This window comes from Astatotilapia calliptera, chromosome 2 (assembly GCF_900246225.1).
Source record: "Astatotilapia calliptera chromosome 2, fAstCal1.2, whole genome shotgun sequence".
NCBI lineage: Eukaryota > Metazoa > Chordata > Actinopteri > Cichliformes > Cichlidae > Astatotilapia > Astatotilapia calliptera.
The window spans coordinates 21,049,700-21,073,845 of NC_039303.1; the positions used below are offsets into that span (position 1 = coordinate 21,049,700).

General features: G+C 43.4%; 3 protein-coding genes across 4 annotated transcripts; all 3 read right to left on the minus strand.

The window, feature by feature from the left end:
• Nucleotides 1-7,154: 7,154 nt before the first annotated feature.
• Nucleotides 7,155-10,499, minus strand: cxxc5b (CXXC finger protein 5b). The gene is made up of 3 exons (XM_026187116.1): nt 10,222-10,499; nt 9,483-9,748; nt 7,155-8,632 (listed from the first exon to the last, which is right to left on the minus strand). The coding sequence occupies exon 3, from the start codon at nt 8,442-8,444 to the stop codon at nt 7,551-7,553; it is 894 nt and encodes a 297-aa protein (XP_026042901.1). The 5' UTR covers nt 8,445-8,632; nt 9,483-9,748; nt 10,222-10,499; the 3' UTR covers nt 7,155-7,550.
• A 442-nt stretch (nt 10,500-10,941) lies between these two features.
• Nucleotides 10,942-13,269, minus strand: zgc:110843 (CDGSH iron-sulfur domain-containing protein 1). Its single transcript, XM_026187148.1, has 3 exons — nt 13,039-13,269; nt 12,157-12,359; nt 10,942-11,814 (listed from the first exon to the last, which is right to left on the minus strand). Exons 1-3 carry the CDS (start codon nt 13,115-13,117, stop codon nt 11,725-11,727), a joined length of 372 nt encoding a protein of 123 aa, XP_026042933.1. The 5' UTR covers nt 13,118-13,269; the 3' UTR covers nt 10,942-11,724.
• A 739-nt stretch (nt 13,270-14,008) lies between these two features.
• ube2d2 (ubiquitin-conjugating enzyme E2D 2 (UBC4/5 homolog, yeast)) lies at nt 14,009-23,906 on the minus strand. Of its 2 annotated transcripts, XM_026187135.1 has the most exons (7): nt 23,613-23,900; nt 21,154-21,217; nt 18,654-18,685; nt 18,413-18,490; nt 18,157-18,262; nt 17,704-17,797; nt 14,009-15,252 (listed from the first exon to the last, which is right to left on the minus strand). In XM_026187135.1, exons 1-7 carry the CDS (start codon nt 23,634-23,636, stop codon nt 15,207-15,209), a joined length of 444 nt encoding a protein of 147 aa, XP_026042920.1. In that variant the 5' UTR covers nt 23,637-23,900; the 3' UTR covers nt 14,009-15,206. The 2 variants fall into 2 exon arrangements, with proteins under 2 accessions (XP_026042920.1, XP_026042912.1); XM_026187127.1 differs by having other exon boundaries at nt 18,157-18,490; nt 23,613-23,906.
• Between the last annotated feature and the right edge of the window lie 240 nt (nt 23,907-24,146).

Below are 24,146 nucleotides of genomic sequence, written 5' to 3' on the forward strand. Positions count from 1 at the left end.
TGTGGGAGCCTGTTCACCTTTGTTCCTTGAGAAAGCTCTTCTTGGAATGTTTGTATACACTCGTGTGCTGCGTATAGAGAGTGCTGCTGCTCCTAATTATTTTCTATCCACCTCGAAAGGTGAAATTAGGACACATGTAGCATGTCATGTGTCGACCGTGTGACAGTAAACAACATATATTATCTGGCTGTCTTTTGGAAAAGCTATCTCCTAATCGTTTCTGTGAATCAGGTCATTGTGGGGAAAGACAATAAAAAAGAATCTGTGACAGACAACACCTTAGGCTGTCATTCCACAAGAATGCAATGGTAGTCTCATTTATAGCCTGAAGATAATTGTTACTTAACGTGTAACAATTCTGGTTATTTGACTAGTTCTAAGTTTCATGAATTAAGGCTTTTTATTCAGTTTGCTAACTTTGAAGAATTCGCACTGCAAAATAACAGTAAAACTAAGTAAGCTAAGTTACACAGCGTAAAAAACTTGTTTTCATTTAACCATGATCAGCTCGACTCTCAGCTTAAAAACATTATCTATCATAAGCCCTAACTTATAGCCACGTCTTTTAGACATGATGTGTTTGTAACGAGGCTTCTCTGGTAAAAAGCTAGTCTGTCATGTAACCCCATGTTGTTGTTGGTCCTGCATCATCATTATCATGTTGGTCCAGGATCAACAATGCTACTGACCAATTGGATTGCTGTGATGTCATTGCTTGGGAATGTGGAGCGAAAAAAACTTTTGTTTGTATAAATCTTTCTTTTATTCTTTATTAATTTATGCAACATAATAAATGTTTTAGCAATTTAGATTTGCTGTTAGCCTAATTTAGATTACTCGTGCTAGTTTGGTTGTGATAGTTTTTTATAGCATTTGCTAACTTCTTGGTTAATGCTAAGTGAATACTCTGACAACATGATTGGTCAGTTGCAATGTTGATCCTGCACCAACACTGTTATGATGATGTAGCAGGAACTCTAACATGTGGATATCAGATTGTGCTTCTCATGTAATTATTTGAAACTATACAAATGTTGAAAACTACATCCATTAAATTTGTTATCTGTGTATCCGACTTAGGATATGTGGGTGGGGCTGGAATTTAAAGCTGCCACTGGGCAAAAGGTAGGATACACCTGAAATGTGTAAGATTAAACATTTTTAAATCCAATAAATATTTTTAGTGTTTTTTGCCGCCGTTGTTGGAAACTGGAATTGCTTAGTTTTAATATTACTCTTATTACTGTTTCTGGGTCACAAAATAAACTTTTAAGGTGTTTTCAGGCAAGAATGTAGCTGTGTTAACTTCAAATATCTGCTTGGTTTATCAAGACATCACATATTTTCAAAAGTGCTCTGACGTTTTCGGAGACATCCGTCTCGCTAGAGCCGGCAAGAACAGCAAACTCCCGGCACATCGTTTTCAAACCCCCCGCAGTCTTTCACTACTCAGATTAAACATAATATATAAATCACTTAGATAACTTAAAAATATTATTGTTTGACTTTTTATTGTTTTAATTGTTCGTGAGTAAATCAATTTGGATGCAGCCTATGAATTTGGACACAGCTTGTACTCTAACTAGAGGACTTACAAAAATGGAAGTCAACGGGAAACACCTTTTTGACTCTGTAAACAGTTTGTAAACCTTGGTCATACCGTGTTTCAAAATAGAGGATTAACCGACACATTGCTGGCCAATGATCAAGTGGGTTCACAGTTAGACCCATACCCATTTGTCACATTTGGATTTTTTACACCAAAATGGCAACGGCAGAAACATTCGGTCTCAAGGCTTTAAAACAGTTCTTCAGAACCCAGAGGGTGACAGCACGGTCACTACATCTCTTCGTTATACTTTCTATGGGTCCAACACTTTGATCCAGACTAAAACAACCGTTGGATAGGTTATACTCATGTGATCCTCTGAGTCCCCTGAGTTTTTTTGTTTAGTTTTAAAGGCTACGTCCGCATGTACACGATTATTTACGTAAATAACGATTTACTTGGGTCTTTCGTACACATGTAAGCAGCGTTTGGATCACTGAAAACTGAGTTTCTGAAAGACTCCTGGCAGGGTGAATATTTTAAAACATGTAAATGCATTAAACTTCATTACTGCGTTTACATATGGACAAGGAAAACGTAAATTTTAAAACCGAAGGTATGTGGTTTGATTTCCTTTTTTGACACTAGACTGCTCTGTTATTGTTTCTGTGCTTTTCATTGATCAGCATGTCTTCGCGAGGTTACATTGCCACCTGCTTTGGCTGTTCTTGACAGCACTTGAGTTTGTTTTTAGCATTTTGATCTGGACAGAGATATTTTTCAAAACGACCTTGGAAAAATCCCCATTTTAAAAAATACCTGATTACATTTGGAGGTAGCCACAGCACCTTCATGCTGTGAAGTTTCACTGGGTGCTAGCAAGACAGTATCCGCTTCCTAAGTCTAATGTTATCATCCGTTTCTGCGTCAGAACTCTTCCTCGGTTAAAATCAATCAAACACTGAGAAACGGTCCAAATAAATCACCAATAAAATGATCATCATGACTGTTTCTCTCAGATGTTAAAGTTTAACATCCAGGCCTCCGTGAAAGATGTTTAACAAAGCTAGAGGAAAGCAGGACGTTAGCTCGCTAGTTTTCATTTGAAGGTGATATAACTGAAGGATCGGGACCGAAGGACTAAGATGTACTTTTCTGCTATTGCTTTGCACAAAAAGACGGAAAACTAAAGCCCAGCTATGTTTGTAGAGTTAGTGAAGCTGGGCTAACTGGGCTAACTGCTATATATTGGTGTGGTGATGGTCAGCATAATATAAACACATTAGACACTCCATCTTCACTAGGATGAGGGTTAACTTTTTTACCCAGAATAGAAGTTAATGTGAGAGTCCCCAATGGCCAGAGACAAATGCAATCATATGGCAAGAAGATAACACCGAAAACTAACCAAACTTCAGGCAAGAGAACATTTGAGATGATTCATCCACAACACAAGGTTAGTCATTAATATCCTGCTCCGGGGTTTGGGTGACTCGCTATGAAAAATTCCTGACCCCAGGCTTTATGCCCCTACTGGCATATTACTCGGCTTGAGAGTGATTCTTTTCTGAAGTGTTTAGATGTTCGGTGCTTGCAAACTGTAAATCTATGGATTAGAGTTGTTTCATAATGTTTTTAAAAACTGAGTTTAAAGACATACTGCACTGGAATACTACTAAAAAAAAGCCTGAGAGGCTGATGGTGACCAATGATTATTTTTAGGGACTTCGCTATATAAAATAAACATGTTAAACCCGTTTAAACACATTAAAACAACAAACAATCCTCCATGTTTGGCCCAGAGTTGTAGCATTGATAGGGTAAAAATATAAACTTTATCATTGTTATTTTTTTTAAAGAATGGATTGAAATAGTTGTTATGTTCCATATGCGTCAATAGTAAAATAGAGTATAAAGTATTCAAAACTAATAAAAGTAAGCTATTTAAACAATTTCACTTGGGTGCAAATGGAAGAACACAACAAACTTATAGACTAGCAACTTGTCAGTCACACTGTAAACCAAACTTTATCATCCCTTTTGACTCTAATGGGGACCATAACTTATAAAACGAGCAATGTGTTGTTTCAGGAACAACTTAAAACTAGCCACTGAAACCATAAAACTATCAGGAAGAGTTACAACCAGACATGTGTTTATAATTAAAGGCAGCACCCCCTGCTGGAAATGAGAAAGACTGCGGTGTTCATGCTGACTTTACTTTTCAGATCGGAAAATGACTTCCATCTTCTATATACAGTCAATTAGTTGGCCAAGTGTTGTTTGTAATAACTTATTTATCAATAATTAACTAAAATTCGCAGGGCTTGTGACAAAAACGTATAACTGACATTGCAGCTGTGGTCGAGATTGGTAGCTGTCAGAGTTGTGCAAATTTAAAGGTGCAAAGGGAGTTCCAGCCCAGTAATCTTTGGTAATAATCAATTCCACATCGTGGGGTGGTCCACGTCATGATGAAATATCTCTGCAGACAGGGAGACTTTATCCCTGGGCTTTGCCTAGCTTCCTAGAAATCAGCAACAAGCTAAACATTAACAGAATTTTGTGCACACGTTACGTCTGAGCATAGAAATGTACGGAGCCCCGCAGGTGACATGGGAGAAAAAAAAATTAAGACGGACTTTTGCGAGATCTCGCAAAACAAACTCGAGATCTTGCAAAACTTTTGCGAGATCTCGCAAAACAAACTCGGATCTTGCAAAACTTTTGCGAGATCTTGCAAAAGTTTTAGCCGCATTCTTCGGCCTTTGACCTCCCATTAGCTCGAAGCTAACGGGAGGTCGAGACCTACTACAGCCGGGAGGAACACCACTTTCCCGGCACATCGTGCCTCGACCTCCCGGTCGGCTTCAAGCCAGCGTCCGAAGAATGCGGCTAAAACTTTTGCAAGATCTCGCAAAACTTTTGCGAGATCTCGCAAAAGTCCGTCTTAATTTTTTTTTCTCCCATGTCCGCTGCGGGGCTCCGTACCGTAGAAATGTGAGAAGGATTTGAAAGTTATTTTTATTTGTTCTGGATTTTATGGCTGTATTTAGATTTGACTGGATAAGAATCCATTTCAGATATTTTTGAAGTCACATGTATCATTTAGTGATTTCTCTGCTTGTTTTTCACCGGTAGAAACAAGACCATCCTGTGGCTGTTTTTAGAACCTGGCGTACTCTGAATCCACCTTTAACAGCTTTAAGGGTCAAAGGTCAAGAAAGCCCTTTGACCTCGGTGTCACCAAAATATAACCTGGGGGGAAGATGAGACAGGGCTTTTTGAGGATGTAAGAAGCCATTGTGTTGCTGTTTGGGAGATGCATGTTTTCCATGTGTACAAAAGGGGAATGCAAATGGATAACAGAGGCATAATGACGAGTGATCTCAGAAAGATGATGTTTTCTGCAAAGCTGTTACACATTTCCTAACACTGGGGAAACGGCCAATGGTCGAAGGGAAAAAAAAGATCTTCACAATGAGACACAGTGTCTCAGAGCAAACGCAGTGGCCAAAATTTCAGAGGACTTGCTCATGAGCGAGGGTCCGCCCAGCTCCAGCGCAGGTTGCCTCGGGCTGGCAGGTTGCTCCACTGCAGTGTGTGTGTGTGTGTGTGTGTGTGTGTGTGTGTGTGTGTGTGTGTGTGTGAGGAGTTTTTCCTCCAGAGTGGGCAGGGCTGCTGGTGCTAACATATGTAGGCTCCACAGGGGTCTGTGACGGCACACACCGTCTATCTGGACAATGCATCCATCATTAACCTCCCCGCATCTCTGTCTCGCTGCATTTCAATCGGCCTCCATCACCGCGCTTGCTGGATCTCACACTCATCTCTCCCACTCTCTTTGTTTGGCCCCACGTTATCTTCATCCCCTGCTGTCCATCTCCCTCATCCTCCTCCCTGCATATCCCTCGCTTTCTCTTTTCTCTCCCCCTGTGGCCTGCTTTTCATCTCTCCCTCTTACCCCTCCTCTTCCTCCCCCTTCCCTCTCTCTCTCTCTCTCTGCCCTTCACCATGCCCCCCCACCCCACACACACCTCCTCCTCTCCCCTTCACCCTCTCCCTGTATCCGCTTTCCACTCCCTCCTCCTTCTCCTCCTCTTCCTCCACCTCCCCCAACTCTCTCTCTCTCTCTCACAGCCCTCCTCCGCCTCTCCTCTGTCCTCCGTTCAATGCCCCCCCCCCCCCCTCCTTTTTTTGCTCCTGCCATCTTGCAGGCCAGTGGAGCCAGACTGCAGGCGTTCAGGGAGTCACTGGACCTGCTGGGCAGCGGGTGACACAGATTTCCGGTGTGTGTGTGTGTGTGTGTGTGTGTGTGTGTGTGTGTGTGTGTGTGTGTGTGTGTGTGTGTGTGTGCATGTGTGACGAGACCAGGAGGAGGAGCGGGGTGGGGGGATTAAGCTCCAAATCACTAGAAAGGCACTGAAGAGAGGGGGGGTGAGAAAAGAAAAAGCTGCAGATCCAAGAATTTGAAATTCTCCCTTTGTCTGGGAGATGAAGAAACACTAGACTGTGGACTCAAAACTAAAAGACTGCGTGTTTCTCATTCAGTGGGAGCGTTGTAATTGCATGATGTTGGAGCTCGCTGCTTTTCTCCATGAGTTGGCAGTGTCCTGCGTTGGCTGGCGTGCAGTGCTTTCCCTCTCTCTCTGTCTCTCTCTCTCTCTCCCTGCCTGACAAACACACACGCACACACACACACACACACACACACACACACACACACGCACGGACGTGCACATCCCCCTCCTGCCCCCACCCCCACAGATGCACACTCACATACAAGCACACACACAGTCCCTCTGCGATCCCCCCTGACTGAAGGCTCACAGGAAGTGCAGCCGTGGCCCAATTATAGCGTGACACCTCGGGCCGGCCGTTGCCATGGTTACGTCTTCCCTGCGGTCCCCTGGAGTGTGGCGCCGAGGAAGAAGGTCTTATCACATCAGCCATCGTTACGGCAACAAGCAAAAACCCACCCTGTAGCCTCAGCCCAGCTGGCTGTGTATTCGGCTTGAAATCTGCCCCCCCCCCCTCATCTGTGTATGCGTGTGTGAGAGATTTATATATACATACGTGGAAAATTTTAAAAAAAAAAGGAAATTGTGTGCGAGGAAGAGCCCGAATGTTTGTGATGATTGTGTGTGTCAGGTTAGGTGTGCTCAAGTGCACGCACTGGACTTGCCAAGGCAGCGTGTAGGTGTGTTTGTGTGTCTGTGGGGTTGTGATAAGGCTCTCAGCCACACCATTAGGTGACTCATAATCCACACACAACCTCGCACACACATACAGGAGCACATGTGTGCGCAAGCAGAAACAAGGTTGCAAACGGACACATACGCCCAATTACAAATGAGTGCACGCACACACACACACACACACATAAAGACGTAGCATAGAGCTTGTAGACGAGTGCACATGGCAAATTTCTTTTATTTCAAAAGGGCAAACAGCGCTATACAGTACAAGTTGCACATGAAATAATTTAGCCGAGGCCAAACTCATTCACTTCTTACTGATGCAGTGACGTCAGAACAACAGAAACTCCCCTCGTTAGAAACAAAACATTTGGCTCCTCTTTACCTTTGAAGCACAGTACATCCAAACTGGAAAGCAACGTAAAAAAAAAGAAAAAAAAGAAAAAGGAAGAAGAAGACATAATGTTTTCCAGATATTTACAGTCTATTTACAGAATTTTTGTCATCATCTGAATATTGACAAACATTGGTATCCTTCTTTCTCGCCTCTCCAATTCTCTGATTGTCAAAATGGATGGGAACGTGTGTGGACATTCTTAAACGGGAGCTGCAGCTCCGCACGAAACACAACATCTTTGAACGTCTCTGGCAGTCACAGTCCGAGCATGTTAACAGGGTGTCCTGTGGGTGAGTGTGTGTTGGTGTGTGTGTGTGGTTTTGTAATTTTTGTTTTGTTAAAACTGCAGCTCCTCAACAATCATCCAACCGGGAACCTCTGACAAATCCTGCCACCGCAAGCGTTACTATCCGTCCAAGGCTCCATTGCTTCTCTCCTGTGCCAGACCCAAAGTAAAATCAGACCCCCTCAGATCAAACCCAGACACTCTGCTCTCAAACCCCGGCCCCCCGGGCTTCCTCTTCAGCTCCTCACACTTCCTGTATTTACAGATCTGGTGTCCCCTCTTGCGATTGCGGCAGCTGCTGCACTGTTCGCAGTTCGTCTGACGCCGGCACGGTACGCACTCCCCGCACCTCTTCCTCTTCCTCCTGCCTCCGCTGCTCCCGCCCAGGGAGCTGGGAGAGTATCCTTCGGCCACCAGCCCCTCTATGCCCTCAGCTCCCATGGCCGTGCTTCTCCAGTGACCTCCCCCCATCTGGAAGCCTGCCAGGGGGAAAAGAGCGGGGCTGAAGGGGAACCAGGCACCCAGGAAGGGCTGGAAGTCAGTGCTGCATGCAGAGGAGTCCTCTTCCTCCTCCTCAGGCCCGGACCCACCTCCCTCGCCGTCTCCCTTTCCGCTCTTTGCCTCTGCAGCCTCCCTCTTAGCTGGCTGGCTGCTCTGTGCGCCCAAACTGGCTTGCTCTGTGGTGGCAGGGGTGAGAGCCAGAAGCCCAGCGCGCATCAGCAGCTCCGCAGCGTGGGCCAGGTGGAGCCCGCTGGGCGACTCCCACATGTCGGGCCAGGAGGGGGCCCGGCGAGGCTTAGCGTGGCCGGGCTGGGTGGCCCGTTGCTGAGATGAGGAGGGCTCCATCAGGCTTTTGACATCCACGGCCGGGGAAGGGGTGGAGATGTAATGGGAGAGGCTGTAAGGGTGGTTAGAGCGCTTAAGGCTTGGTCTCAGTGGCTCATTGGGGATTTTAGCACTGCTGTGGGCCTGATCCGGGGAGGAAGGGCCAGCGATGTCTACCGCGGTGGACATAGCTGGCTACGGGGAGTTGTCTGTCCTTGTGTGAGTATGCGTGCGCGTGTGGGAGGAGAGGTGAGGGAGAAGGGGATTGAAGCCGATGCGAGGCTGACAACTGTCCTGCTGTTACTTCAGCCAAAATGGCAAGCCTTGGCCTGTGTCCCTATTCCCATTCTCTGCAGCAGCCTCAGAGTCCTGGAGAGCTAGAAATGAATAGGGGATGAAGAGAGGAAGGTTAAGAATAGAAATGTTGGAGTGACAAACACAGAAAGAGAGTTACGAGGAAAGAAGGGCTGGGAGATATGTTCTCAGTCAGAGCCACCAAACACAGCCAGAGAAGCAGAGTGCAGAGATTCGGTGCTTAAAGACAAAAATATAACATGCATGTGCACAGGCTCAGAAATCAAACTCCCCGGACAGAGATGAAGGCAGCCATGTATCTGACACACACTGCATGCTTGCCAATGATTTCCGCATACAGGAGGCAGTATCCCTTTAAGAATTTCACGGTATATCAATGCAATCAATAACAGAGCGACAACAATATGCAAAGATATGCGCATATGCGCAGGTCAAATGTGGAGCGCGCTTTTCAAATACATTTTGACGACTGCTGTTATGTGTGCCAGCCAAAGCTTAAGCTCAGCAGAGAAAGACTAAATAAGGGACGCCGGGGGAAAAAAACAGGCTGTCTTTTGTCTGCTATCGACGACGAGGAGCGAGGTGCGCAACGATGCGGTTGCTGTGGATAAAAAAAGACCAGGCTATGTTCCGTGTCCACATTTGTAGAAAAACTACTCCGCTGATTAAACACGGGAGATGGGTGTTATTACAAGACCGGCCAATCGCCCCCTTTGGCGGATCGATCGGGAAACCAGATCGATCATTTGGCCGTTATTAAGGTTACCTAAGAAGACGGTGCTCGACCGACGCCACGGCGAGCTGACCACAGTCCGAGTGGTCGCTGCGACACGGCGCTGCGCGCAAGAAAAAAGGCGACAATACAACACGGCGAAAATCAACAGGAAGTGTCGAGAAAAGCTCCCCGCTTACCTTACAAACACGACCCGAGCTCTCCTGTCAAAGATATGATGAAGTCATGAACTAATGGCGTGGTGATTGTAGCGTATATGGACGGCGGAGCAGCCGATTCCTCCTCCACCTCTCCGTCCCGGAGGGTCTGCAAACACTCTGCACGGAATTTGGGGGCGTCGCTCAAAATGCGAAGTGGACTCTGCAGTCGAGGCTCTGGTCAGAGCGACCCCGTGAAACGTCCACAGAAGCAGATCAGCACACACCGTTAGCTGGCAGCGGGAATACTAAGGCAAATCAAGGCCACCGGTCACACGCAGTCAACAGCACAACTGAGACACATGTAAAAAATTATGTAAACACCGGGCACACTTATAATTTACGCTCGTTATGTTTTCTCTACTAGAAAGTCTTGTTAGGCTCTTACACACACACACACACATATATATATATATATATATATATAATTATGCCTTATTCAGGCCTGTGGAAACTAGTCAAAAGCCCAGTTTATTAATTATTCCTGTTTGTCCTTTTATAAATCTTTAAATGTATTCAATCAAACTTTGCTATATTAAATGTTCAGTAAAGTAGCTGAAAACTCTTAAGCGTTTACTGTTTGTGCAGTCCAGGCTTCGCCTACTTATTTTAACATAAAAAAAATGCTCTTATTTAAAAAAAACAAGACAAAAAAATCCAACCAAAACAACTCTTCCCCTTATAATGGATTTAAATACAGATTTACTGTTTATTTTTTTACCGTCTGAACTGGTGTCTTATCCACACCGGAAGCCAGCGCCGTGACCTTTCATACATAAAAGCACACTGGGTTGTGGTGTCACACACGGTGGATGTAAATAAATATCAAAACAAACAGCTACAAAATAAAATGATATTTTTACAGGTCACTCGGAAAACAGGAAGAGCCCTGTGAGCTAAATTAGCCTGTTTAACATAAATAGCCTTTATGCTAATGTCCGTCTGCTTTGAAGCACGTGAGCTCGCTGTCTGTTAAAGGTGACTCCTCACGCGGGGACGGCGGAGTCCACTCCACCTCTTCTGAGAGTCCTCCGTTGCATCTGGCACGCAGCCAGATACCTCGTGCGTGCGTGTCTATGTGTGTGTGCGAGCGCGCGCACGTGTCACTATGGGAGCAGGGGCCCACCGTGTTCGCGTACACTGCTGTCTGTCTGGCCTGGGCGATCCGTGTAAACACAGCGTCTTCTAGCGGTCACCGCAAATACTGCTCCGTCTTAAAATGGCCACTGGTGTCGGTGGACACTGCAGCACGGGAGCCCCCCTCACTTCCGTCTCTCCCACACAAATCACAGCCCCGATCCCACCGCAGTCACACACACGCACACAGAGCTGTTTACTCATTACCCCCGTCCTGCGTTAATCCATCAGCACAGCGCTGTGACACGCGTTCCGATCCTGTGGTGGAAAAAGGCGAACGAAATGAATAAATGAAGCTTTCAAATTGGGTCACTCAAGTTTTATTCACAATGTACAGAACAATGAATCAAACCAGACACCCCGCAGCCAGTAGAAAAATCAACCTGCTGAAACGGCAGAATATATTCTTAATGGGCACGAGCTGCTGAACACAGATTCAACACAAGTTTTCCCAGAAAGCCACAGGAACTGGTTACAAGAAGACAGTTTCAACAGTTCATTAACAACAAACTAAACTTCTACCTCCTCTGACTAAAGCAGCAAAACAAACAAAACAATGTGTGTTAACATTCATGTAGGGTTGTGTGAGCGTTTGGATTCTGGTTTAGATTTAAATTTAAGGCCTATGCTTCAGTTCACCGAGACGCTGGACTGACTGAAGGTCTCGTCTTTCAGCCACCTGCCCCACAGCCAGAGGAGGCGGCTGAAAGGACACCAAACATGAAGGCACAATGCCCGCACGGGGAAATATTTCACCTTTATCAGGCCCAGTGAGAACTTTAAACAAACGGCACATTAAGTAGGTCATACTGCGAGCTGCAGTCATAGTGCCACCATATCTAACTTACCTGTCCTCAAATGACCTTTGATTTCAAAGTCACACTAAGCAGTGTCAGAGCAGTGTGGCCAGTTTGATATTAAAACTATGTTTTTCTGTTACGGGCAAAGGACAATGCTCAGAGTTTGGACTGAACATATCAGCGTCATACTGTAATCATCAATCAGTGTGACACGGCAATGAGAATGACAGATGATCGGGCCGGGCGTGCGAGGAGTCAGGGAGGGCCGAGTTCTCCGGTGGCTCAGATTACGCGTCCTTCTTTTTGATGATGAGCGGTCCAACGTTGTCCCCGGTTTCCTCGTTGTGTTTAGTGTGGGAACCATCGCAGTAAGGGAACTGCAGGGAAGAGGAGAAACGACAACAGAATTCACTCTTATCAGTCATATGAAGAGAGTCTGTTAGCCACATATGAGTTCATGCTAACAGCAGTTTGAAACCGACTAAGCATGGAGGGCTGTCAGAGGGTAACTTTCAGCGCAGGTCAGGGATGTTAAAGATGGTCACATCCCATTACCAACTGGGATGTGATCAGCACAATATGTGTCAAACCGTGACCTGTGACTGCAGAAAGCTAAGCAGTTTTGGACCTCTGATAAGATTACCTGCAAGCTTAGAAAGCTCAATGACTGTTACTTGAAGTTTAAGCTAAAGGACATTTATCGCTGCCTGGGGACCAACCTTCTTTGACTTCCAGCAGCGGCAGTACACGGCCTTGGTGGCGATGTCCTCCATGTCAAAGCTGTGGACCACTTTAGGGCTGTCTTTGTTGATGCAGGTGTTCACTTGGCCCTTTTTGCAGCTCCGCCTGTTCAGGTACTGGCTGACGAGAAAGCCTCCGACAGCTGCAACCACCGCCACCGGCACGGCAACCAAAAAATGCTCTGAAAAAAGACAAATATGATAAGGACTTTTATGTAATGTCTTAAACAAGTGATCATAACTGTCATTTGAGGCAACATCATTTTAGTCATCATTTCAGCCTGTCGGACCTAGTGGCATTAACAGTTTCTCGGTTCTGAAAGGGTTTATGCTAGAGTAGTTTAGGCCTATTCTTAGAAAACCAACAAGCAGGTATGTGGCGGTGTTTTCCAAGGCCAGGAGTGGCGAAATTTTTCCAAGCCATGGAGGATTATCTGCCGAGTACTGAGAATCACATGTTTCAGAACAGGAATGTGGGCCCTGCTGTCAGACCTGATCAGCAACTTCTGTGAACTTCTGCTTGGCTAGAGCGGCGGGAAGCCGGGCATACGGAGATAGCGTTTAGCTGTGGCCCACACTGAGTGAAGTCTAAAGTTGGAAAAATTAACCCGTGTCCAACTGGGTTCGGTGACCGGTTAGCCAGCTAACGGCGCCATGCCAGAAGAAGGGGAAAAGTTTACAATGCAACTACAAAGTCTATATAAAAATATTTGAGTCTTTACGTTACTATTAAACGCGGTAGCCTCAATACAACCACACAGTATCCTACAGTTTTTTCTACAACACTGTCGCAGACCCGCTAACGGCTAACAAAACACTCATACAAGGCTAGCATGCTATTAGCCAGCTTTAATACTTTACCTTTAGTTAACCTGAAACCCGAGCTGGGTAAGTCGGGTATCGGAGGCATTGGCATTGCAGGTAAATGGGTGGCTGACATGTTGGGAGTTTTTTTTTTTTTTCCCTCCTTGGACGGTGTACTGTATGTGATCAGCGCTCAGCAGCAAGGTCAACCACAGAGCTTATCAAAACTATCCACTCTGACAGCGCACCGAACCTGCTGCGTCACTGCCCACCAACCAATCAAAACCGAGGAAGAACGAAGCTCGACAAGGGTAAGAGCGTAACCCCCATACCATTTCCGGCTTCGCTTTAGCGCTCTTTGAAGTTGGAATTGCCGTGATGAGTAATACGTTCCAGAAATAAAATAAATAAATATTACGTTTTATTTTAAGTGTATTTGTTAAAACTCTTCACTATCGGGTCCATAGCCAAAAGATAAATAAAATTCCACTGCCTGGCAAATTTTCCTAACGGCGGATAATTATCTTGACCACTGCGAGCTTTGGTGAGTCCCATTTCCTTTACAGGTCACTGGCTTAAAAAAAAAAAAGAAAAAAGGAGGGGGGGGGGGGTTTGAACATAACACCTTTGACTCAAAATAAACCCCATTTATAGATTTACAATGCTTAAATATATAAATTATAAAGTTTTACCAGTCAAAGCTTTTAATTTAGCTGTGACGTCTCCCAACTTTTAACTACTTTACATACCACCAGAGGGCGACAAATGACCTTTTCTAAAGGCTTGACTGGACTCTACAAGCGCCCAAGAATTATGTAATTTCAAAAGCTTTCAAGTCTTGTATTTTTGTTATGCTCCCCAGTATTCACAGAATTCTGTGGAATAGAGGTAACCATAAAAGAATGAGGTAATTGCTCATCTTATTTATCCTGTTAGATTTCTGCAGAACTTCCTCTTAACTGCATTCAGATGTTGCCAACCTGCCTCTGTATGCCTTCTTCAAAAAGAGGCTGAGTATGAGTCAACACAGGAGTCGAGGGTTTTTATTACACAGTTTAATCAACACACAAAGCTCAACGAGCCTCTCAGGTAATTCAATATACAGAGGTTTTGTGCAAGAAGAGTGGGTTCTCCTCGCACCCAGAGCCCAAGCCAGTCCCATAGCCATTTAAGATGTTAGCCTCTAATTTAACAATAGCAAAAAAAAACAAACAAAAAAAGAAAGAAAGATAAAAGCAAACTAAAGAATTATGGGGTGGGAAATAAAAACACAGGTTAAACTAAGAAAAAAAATGAATTGCTTAAATACCTGGTCCAGAACCTCCACTTTTTGTGAATAAAGAAACGATGGTGGTGAGGGTGACATGGGGGTTACAGTTGTGTGTGCGTGTGTGTGTGTGTGTGTGTGTACAAAGGGGTCAACTTGGGTGAGGGAAGATTGGGGGAGGGAGGAATGAGGAACAGGAGGTGTGGGGATAAATTCAAGTCCTTTCATAGAATCCAACAGAAGACCAAAAATAGGCTGCGTGTAATTTTTTTCCATGTTACATAGCCTTGTATAAAACACAGAGTGCTCTTTGACTACTTCCTTGAAATGTCACCCCTACAGATGGAAATCATTAGGACAACAAAAACAAGAAAGGGTGCAGAGTGTAAAAATCCCTCCATCTTACTGTCCCCTCCCCCTCAAAAATAAAATTAAACTGGAAGATAATGGGGGAAGAAAAAGGTCCCCTCAAAGCTTGACTGGTGCTTAAAGGAATGCTTTTAGTGATGGTGGGTGAGAATGCGGGCGTGCAGGGAATAAACAGGGGAGGGTGGAGGATCGGTGACAGCCCAACCTGCTTGGTGACAAATGGAATACAGAAGTCAGGAGATGGAGGAGGAGTTGGTAGGTGGTGAAAAAGGGGAGATGGGCTTTACCATTGCAAGTTGACAATATGTACACTAGAGGAGGGGTGGGTGAGCTGAGGGGCGGAGGGAGGGAAGGGGTAAAGATAGAGCAAATAGAGGGAGAGAGAGAGAAGGTGGGGCAGAGGGAGTTTTACAGGTACTCTGGTGAAGGGGAGGCGTGGCTCAAAGAAAGCACTCCAATGGAAACCAACAAGATCTTGTTTAAACTTTTCATTTGTTTGTATGGTTTTTTTGTTTGTTTTCTCTTTACGTCTGAAGCTCCCCTAGCCTTTACGTCGTAGAGGTGGTTGGCCATGTTTCTACCCCCAACACTACATTGCATACTTTTGTGTCCATTCCCGAGCTATTTTGTTGTACCTGTGAACAAGAAAGAAAAAAAAAAAGAGAAAGAGAGGAGAGTGGTCAGTTTTAACTTAGTGAAGGATCAACATGTTGAACACTTGTAGTCAATCTGCACCACTGCCTTTACTCTGACTGGTCCCATCAACGTGTCTGAAACGGGGAGCCCGAATTAGAGCAGATGCTCCCCGAAGTCTGAATCGCAACGAGTGTGGCCGCATCACGTTTCTGTTGCGACGTCACCATGACTGTTCAAAACTTGCTTGCACTTTCAACAATTTAATTGGCCATCCACTGCCTGTCACTAAACCTGCACAGCAATTAGGTTTTTGTCAGAGTGCATCAAGCTGGGGAGAAGCCAAAGAGGAGGGCAGAAATTTCATGAGCGAATGGCACAGAGCAGACACATCGTCCTCATTTTACATCGTAGGCTCAGACGAGTGCCATTCTCCTTTCTGTCACGATAAAGATGTTTAGCTTCATATGAAATCCCTCAGATACTTTAATATAAGACAAAGGAATTTTCAATGGAACGTATCTGTTTTTCTACACGATAAGAGAAACGTGCTGTATATAAAACACACCTGTCAGCACGACTCTGGCCTGAAAGAGTAAGAAATAAATGTGTAAAGTTACTGAAAGAGTTGTGACTTAATTTGTTCATTCACATAAAATGTAATTTTTTATTTTTATTTACTGTGGACCCATTGTAAGATTTTATTATTTTTTATAGTAGATATTTATATATATATAAAAAAAAGGACCTTTTCTGCCATTTAGTCATTTATCTACTACTTAATTACTTTGATGTAGCACAAATGACCATGGGGAGCTCTTTGGGTCTTTATAAAAGTTCCAAGTTATGAAAATAGTTAAAATCCAAAATATATGCAATATTTCATACTTTCCAGAGCCAGTGGGCCAAATTGGGAGTCTTTGTTGAGCCAATTCTGGCTCTCCGGCCTTATCGATCAATCGTTAATTTCACAGGTAGCAAATTCTGATCGTCTCAACGGGGTGACAACTCCAGAAAGGTGGCATGTCTGTGCCCCAATGTTTGCATTCATTCATCCTCACGCATGACTAATCAAAAAGCTCAAGTTTCACACGCTCTAACATTAAACAGCCTTCTTGACCATAGCCTGTAGAGCTGGGCGATATATCGAGTTTTTAAAACATATCGATATTTTTTTATACTAGATATAAGATGTGACAATATCCTTTATATCGATATAGTCTATGTTACGTTATAATTATAGTTGTGGAGCCGCAAGTTTGCCTCTCTTTCGTCCACTTTTGTCTCTACGCAACGTTACTCCGCCTCGCCTTCACTGAAGACAACTCCCCCTCCTCCCCCATCGCTTCACGTGCAGGCAGCGACAAGACGGACACGGCAAATCTCCGTTAACGAGTTACTGCGCATCGCCCCATGCGTGGGGCTGGACGGCGTCAACGTGCTAACGAGCTAAACATGCTAACGAGCTAACAGCGCTAACCCTAAAATCCTTTCATTCTCTCAAAAGTTGATAGCGCGCCTTATGTATGAATTCTGGTTGTGCTTGATGGCCGCGAACCGATTTTATGTGGTACACGGCGCTCAGCAATCTGTCACAAATGTTTGAGTACGACTTTGGTAAGCTACGGAGCTGCACCGCTTGATAGATTGTCGGCGCATTACGGCTACCGAAGAGCTTCGCGGAGTGATACGTACTGTGCTTCAACGTAATATTACCGTACTGTGTGTGTATAAGGACCATAAATGGCACCTGTAAGAGACGTGGTTATGAAGCGGATTTCAAACTCCAGGCTGTCAGTCACACAGTAAAACTTGGAAATAGAGCTGCTGTGAAATCTGTCTGTCTTTGTTATTACGCTCAGCGTCTTTTAGTTTACATTTTGACTGCACAATTGTGAGCTCTTTGTTTAGCACAAAAACAACCTTGTTTTCTTTTATTTATGGAGCATTATTATTTAATGAATGCTCATAATTTAATTTTGAGTAATTTTTCATGTACATCTGTGCTGTATGTTAATAAAAGTGCCTGTGTGACATCTGGGACACAGCTTTGACTAAGAACTCTCTTTTTGTTCTTACTTTATGGCTTAAAAAAAATATATATCGAGATATATATCTTATATCGCCATCCAGCTAAAAAATATCGAGATATGAATTTTGGGTCATATCGCCCAGCCCTAATAGCCTGTATATAAAAGTTGGACATGGCCACAGAGGATATTCGCCCATTATGAAGCCCCGAGTTAGGTTTGCTGTTGCTGTCTGGGTGTTTCGAAACCAAATGTGGGGAGTGAGTGACACATCTGAACCTCACTGTTAACTGTGCGGCTATTTTAAAGACTCGTGGTGACAGTTTCAATTTTTTCTGTTATGTCACACACTGTTAGCAACAGTGTTACTAGCAACAATCTGAAAAGGCACATGAAAGCAAACTATTCATGCAAACAACTCACTTTTCCCTGTCAGTCTTGTAGATGCGGGCGATCTCGGGTACTAATGGGTCGTCCGGGTTTGGGTCGCACAGCAGAGAGCAGATGGACAGGAGAACTGGAACAGACCACACAAAAGGTTAAGAGTTCTCACACATAAAAACTGACATTTTCAGAGTTTGGATACATTTTCCTTTGGATGACCCTCACATGCTAGCATGTCCCATCTATTCCACTTCTGATCATAAACATAATTGGTCTACAAAAACACTCACAGTGCATGAGGGACGCTATTTGTGTAAACCACTGTATTAGCTCAAGGACCATCTCTGACATTCACTGAGATAGTGCTGCGCCAGTTTAAATCAAGGACCTCTGCCACAGGAATGCATTTGGAGGTAGCGCTTTCACGAGAGAAAAAAAAAGAAGAAAACGGGGCGTTTCTCTTTTACTCTGCAGCCAGAAACATCTCCTTACCTTTGGAGATGGTGAGAGCCGGAGACCACTGTGATCGCAGGATGTCAAGACAGATGCTGCCGTTGCTGTTGATATTTGGGTGGTAGATTCTTGTGGTAAATGCAACCTGAAAACAGATGAATGGGGGGAGCCAAGAAAGAGGGGGAGACGGCAGAAAGCTGAACGACGTAAAGCTGTGGCACGCTTTAACGGGCAAGAGGAACTTAGGCACCCTCTGTTTATGAAAAGCTACTTCTTTGCATGCTCTGGTGCTCACCTTTGGCGGTTTGAAGGGGTAGTCTGTGGGGAAGTGTATGGTCAAGAAGAAAACCCCGCTCTGGTAAGGACTGTCATTCTGAAGGAGAGAGAAGCCCAATGGGCTTCATTACAATTATGGTATAAAAGGAAACAGGCAGGTAGAAAACTTATAGTGAGAACAATTCAGAGTCGTGCGCATGTACGTGAATTTCCCATAAACCTAAAGCAACGGTTAAAGCTGTGACTGTGTGAGTACTTACGGGTCCCATTATTGTGGCTTGCCAGTGAAACACTGAAACAAAAAAGGAGAAATTTGTTATGAAACTGAGGACATGATGTGTGTCTGGGAAGTGTTAGAATAAATAATGCCACATGAAGCGTGCCTGTTTATTTATACAGTTGAGTAACAGGCTTTAAATAAAGTGCAGCTGAGGACAGTCTTTTCTTAATTAGAAATGACTACATATACACTTGCAGCACATGAATAACACTAACCTGCTGCTTCAGAGGAAATTAATAAACAAGAAGTGATTTTTTTAAAGAGCTTGGATAACCACCAAAACAAACCACTGTAATCTGACTGTGATCTTTTAAACCTGTCCAATTCAAGCATCCTGTCTGAGGAGAAATGTCACATTTGTGAAGAAAGCCACAATAACTGCATTTCACAAGAGACACCGTCTTGGTTTTTTTGATGTTGATGGCAGGAAGCGATGTGTACAGCAAACAAATAAAAAGTTCTGCTACTGATTTTTTCCCCGCACAAGTACAAAAGTTAGACGCTATCGTGCACAAACACAGACTGCACACCAAAATCCCAGGATGCAGTGCTTACGGGATCCACACTATGATTGTGTCATTAAAATGTCAGACTTTAAAACAAAGGAAAAACTCCTCAGACGGTTGTTGTGATCTTGACAGCATGCAGACACATATGGACGTGTCCTGCGCGTGCGGTCCTAAGATAAAAATCAAATGTTTTTGTTTTGACTGGAACCTAAATGCAACATCCCCCCTCACACACGCACACACAAAGGATATTAACACATTCATGGGTTAGTCTTGAGTTTCAACACAACATATTCATATTTCATTTAATAATCTTCAAGGAATCTTGCACATAAGTTTTGTTGTTTTAAAGAATAGTTTCAATAAATAATTTAGGAACAGATATCAATATGCAAAAATCAGTCTGAAGACATGAAAACAGACTAAAGAAACAAAGCATGTAGATTGTTTCCTAAAAACAATACAACATATTAGAGCAGCTGCACTGTACACCCTGTGACGATTCTGGTTATGTATGCAGACGTCACAAACCTCAAACATGAGACAACAGCGTGGGTGTCGGTCTCTTGTTGAACCCAGGTGTTGCACTCAGGATGTGTCGGGCAGGCAGCCGCCGCATTACTACTCCTGGCTAAGTTTGCGTCAACCTCTGTGCAATGACTGGGGCAGCACGTAATTTGCAAGTCCATGAGTTCATATTTAAATCAGCGTGCATACACTTAATATAGTCACTCTGTCTATTTTTTTTTTTAAACATCCTAAATACAATCTGTCTGTGTTTATTCATGCTACTTGTTCTAAACATACCCATCTAGGGCAATTATTATTACTCCCACACTATCATTCATAAAAGACATGATTATAAAGGATTACAGCTATATGTAAAAACACTGCTGTATTACCAAGACAGAATAAGAGCAATCGTTAAATGGACTTAAATATCAAGGCACATCATCAGAGCGATTAACTGAATGTATCTGTTTGTGTATATAGCACGGGACAGCGTCAGATCTACCACAATACAAGATCTTAATGTATCAAAATATTTCTTAAAAGCAACTAACTAAACTGGACGCTGGTCATTAAAAACTACAGTTTGGATTTTGACGCTACAGCAGGGTCAAGACCAAGTTGATGAGATCGAGCCAAAGTGAAAATTCCAAAATTATGCAGGCATTTAAGTGTCTGGATTTACTGACACTTAAACCTCAGGTCACAAGATTGTGGACACTGTGGTTTAGGACTGAGTGACTTATTGATCAAACCAGAAACGCATCAAAGAGAAAGTGTTAAACTGCTCACTAAACATTTTCCTTCAGTACAAAAAAAATCCCCATATCATCAAAGTTTTTCAATATTCTGAACTTTTTTTTTTTTTTTTAACTCTGCACACTAATTTTAGCATTAGGACCAAATTTTGTTTAATTAACCTGCAATAATAGAAGCACCTTGGGAGTTTTACATACAACATTTAAAGTACTGGTTACAAGGAAACATTGACAAACATACTGCAGGGCTAAGTTCAGTTCAGTTAATGCCTTCTGCATTTCATTATTGGTTCAGTCTATGAGATTAAAAAAAGAAATCTGAACTCTGATTTACTCCCAACATTACAAAAGAAAAAATACCCTTGCTGTGAAAGTAAAAGTAAAACCTACATGAAGCAATACAGTGGGTTATGCTTTTATAATTACCCAGAAATCTTCACAATAGGAGCTGCAGGTATTTCCTGGATGTGAGCTCTAAGAATAACCTTCAAGCAGAAACGAACACTAATTTAATCTATTTTATAGATGTTGGTCTTCATGGATCTGTCATTGATTCCTATGTCATATGCGAGTATAATTTGATGATTGCAAAATGATTTGGTCACATAAGATTATGAATAAGTTCAAATAAAAAGCGGGAAAGGGTTCTGAATCCTGCTTACACACAGCTAACGTGACACTGTGGGTTTAAATGTTGACTTACTGTCATCTCCTACTGGTCCTGCAGAACACTGGGCTGGTGGGTCCCGTGCCAAGTCGTTCAACTCCTGAGACAAACCAAAGAGATGTGAGTTGTTTGGGTCCGGCCATACAGCGAAGCATTAAATAGACCATAAAAACTAAGAACAGATAAGAGGGCTAAAAACACCAGCATCTGCATACAGGATAGCATTCACTGATGAAAGTGTCCTGTTTATCTTTTGTGTCACATCAGTATTGTGCCAGATAAGAGTCCAGACAGTGTGTTTAAGAGGTGAATGACATTTATTTCTTTGTAATTAAGTAGGGCCAAATGAAGAAAAAAATAAGAATAATATAAAGTAATTGATTTTAATATTTTCCATTTTGAAAATAAATTTAAAATGTTAAAGATTGAAGTCAACTCCCTGAGTTCATCAAAGGGTGTTAGGAAAGTGTGGAAGGTTTAAGGTGAACCTGCCAAACTGCATCTCAACCTTTTAGCTACAATGTATAGAACAGAGCACTTTGCTGTTTTCTTCTTCTTCTTCTTCTCTGTGTGAGGTCCAAGCAGTCTATACATTAACAGAGAAAATGTCCTCATTTCTAAAACACGATTATCAGTGTATTTTGACTTGTCTCAGAAATTCAACTTAATCGTTAAGAATATATCCTTCTAATATACACATTTTTAAAGTTCCCTTCAACAATCCTCCGAATAAACTGAAAGAAGAGATGATTAAAAAAACAAATAACAAAGAAGGAGCAAGCAGAAATATCAGGTTTAGCCAGGTTGTTTTACAAACACCAATATCGGGCTATTAATTAAACAATCAGCGCAACCCCAATCTAAAGAACAGAGAGAAAAAGGAAATGCAACATAAAAATAACCACACAAGAATTTCCTCTGTTTAAGCATGTGTTTGGGGTGGGCACAAAAAAAAAGAGCTTCAATAATCTTATAGAGGCTGTTCTACTTACTACTTCCTCTGCTCACCAGGAGCTCTGTCTTGTTTTCAGACAGCTCCTGAGGCCGGTGCCACAGCCATAAAGGCTCCCTGCTACAGTAACTCAAAGCATTTCCCGGTGACACAACAACACTACTATAGCACCCCGAGCCTTTGCTTGTGGCACTGACCGCTATTACGTAACTGCCTTTCTCCAGGTAGAGCGGCTAACACACGTACACCCAAACCGAGATCACGATAATTTGACAAAGCTTTTACTATAGCCCACACAGCCGTGTAAACTGGTTAGCTCGCAGTAAACGGTATGCTGGTAACGTTAGCTTAGCGTAAACGCTAACCTCTCCGGCTCGACAGCAGCACAGGATGTCATGTAAGAGAAACATGAAGCGAGCTGCCTGGCCAAATTATGACATGCCTTTATGCTACGTGGGGAATTAATTGCAACAGGACCAAACAACGCGGAGCTAACTCAATCAGACGAGCGGCACAATAACGATTATAGGGCTCGCCTGCTATCAGCAACATGCCATCAAAGGCGAACAACGCGTGGGGCCTGTTTTTACAACACCGACTCGCTGCTAACATTAACAAGAATTTCCTTATGTACTGCTTCTCCCGTTGAGCCATAAGCATGTTCAATGCAAACAATAACATGGCTGCTTTGACATGACTACTGCGAAAACCTGCAGGTTATGAATTAAGATGACAATATACAGTTAACGAGAAAAAAAAACGGGGAGGAGGTACATGCTCGCTTCCGATATAGCGATCATTATGTTTGAACTTTTACTGTTCCTCTAACAACAGCAAATGATCGGGTATTTAAATGGCTAGCGACAAAGAAGCCGTCCGTCCTTTAATTAAATAAGCTCTGGACTCCTGAGCTAGCCGTTACCGCTAGCCGGATAACTTCAGTTATCTGTCAAATCAAATAGCGGGTTAAGTAAACGAAAGCCGCCGTGTTGAATAATGTTAGCTACGTAGGCTGCCGTTTATATCGACTAATGAAGACATATCTGATAGCATATCGTGAAAACTGCCGCTAGTTTACTATAAAGATAGAAATGCAGTGGGCTAGCCTGCATCCAAACTAGCCAACAACCGGGAGAGATAATGTTAGCCAGCAGCAGCTAACACACCACTAATACCATTAACTAGTGACAACCATGGCAAGCTAAACATCTTTTTATACGCGGTATCGAATACATTCTTAATGAACCGAAACAGATTGTGAAGCTATGTGACACAACCAAGAACAGCTAACACAGCCAATGGTGGAGTTGGCCCATTTGTAGCAGCACTGAAAGGCGGCGCATTGCTGCTCTCAGTGTCGCCGCTCGCTATTCAGACTCACAGACCGTTAGCTGCCAGCTCAAACCTAACTTGAATAAATAGATCCGTTTTTCAAATTATTGTCAGTACAACTAATCTGCCGGACAAGCATCCGCTAGACAACCTTGGAATTAGATCTATAACCAAACTGCGAAATCCTGGGCCTCGCCGTTCACTTCCTTACCTTGTGAATTCTTTTCAGAGCCATTGTTGTGCTAGCGCTTCTGACAGGGAAAACGTGCGATTAAAATGGCGATTGATATCACTGTCCGTTAGTAATACTACGATTTAGCTGTCATATAAGATCGTTACTCTACATATAATTAACTGGTTGCTACCAGAAAGAACCACCAAGCAAATTTTGAGGCGAAACTGAAAGATAGAAGCGGTAGAACCGCGGTCCTTCCTCCTACTGCAGCGGCTACCAAATCACTGCGGCCTGTGTTCTGCTAGCAGCAAAGACGGCAACACTTCCGAATTCCGTTTTTCACAATTAAACCACGACCATCTAAAGGTGACACAACTACCTTGCTCTCCTCCATCCTCATATAACACAAAAGTAAATCCGCTTTTTCACTGTTACATGTTTACAGTCTCATAGGAAACGCCTTTAAATTAATATTCTGACAGGCTTTTCTGTGCAATGTCCCCAAAGAAGCATCCTTTTCCTAGGATGGAAGGAAACCTTTACTTTATTCATGCATAGAATTATTTGGGC

Bases quoted from the DNA above. Each gene is read 5' to 3' on its own strand.
- zgc:110843 (XM_026187148.1), bottom strand. From the start codon at position 13,117: ATGTCAGCCACCCATTTACCTGCAATGCCAATGCCTCCGATACCCGAC. The intron at 12,360-13,038 runs GTAAAGTATTAA...GTCTTTTTTCAG, and splicing joins GGGTTTCAGGTTAACTAAAG to AGCATTTTTTGGTTGCCGTG. The intron at 11,815-12,156 runs GTTGGTCCCCAG...TCTTCCCTGCAG, and splicing joins GCTGCTGGAAGTCAAAGAAG to TTCCCTTACTGCGATGGTTC.
- cxxc5b (XM_026187116.1), bottom strand. From the start codon at position 8,444: ATGTCCACCGCGGTAGACATCGCTGGCCCTTCCTCCCCGGATCAGGCC.
- ube2d2 (XM_026187127.1), bottom strand. From the start codon at position 23,636: ATGGCTCTGAAAAGAATTCACAAG. The intron at 18,686-21,153 runs GTAAGTCAACAT...TTTTTGTTTCAG, and splicing joins AGGACCAGTAGGAGATGACA to TGTTTCACTGGCAAGCCACA. The intron at 15,253-17,703 runs GTGAGTTGTTTG...TCTTGTTCACAG, and splicing joins TACAAGACTGACAGGGAAAA to GTACAACAAAATAGCTCGGG.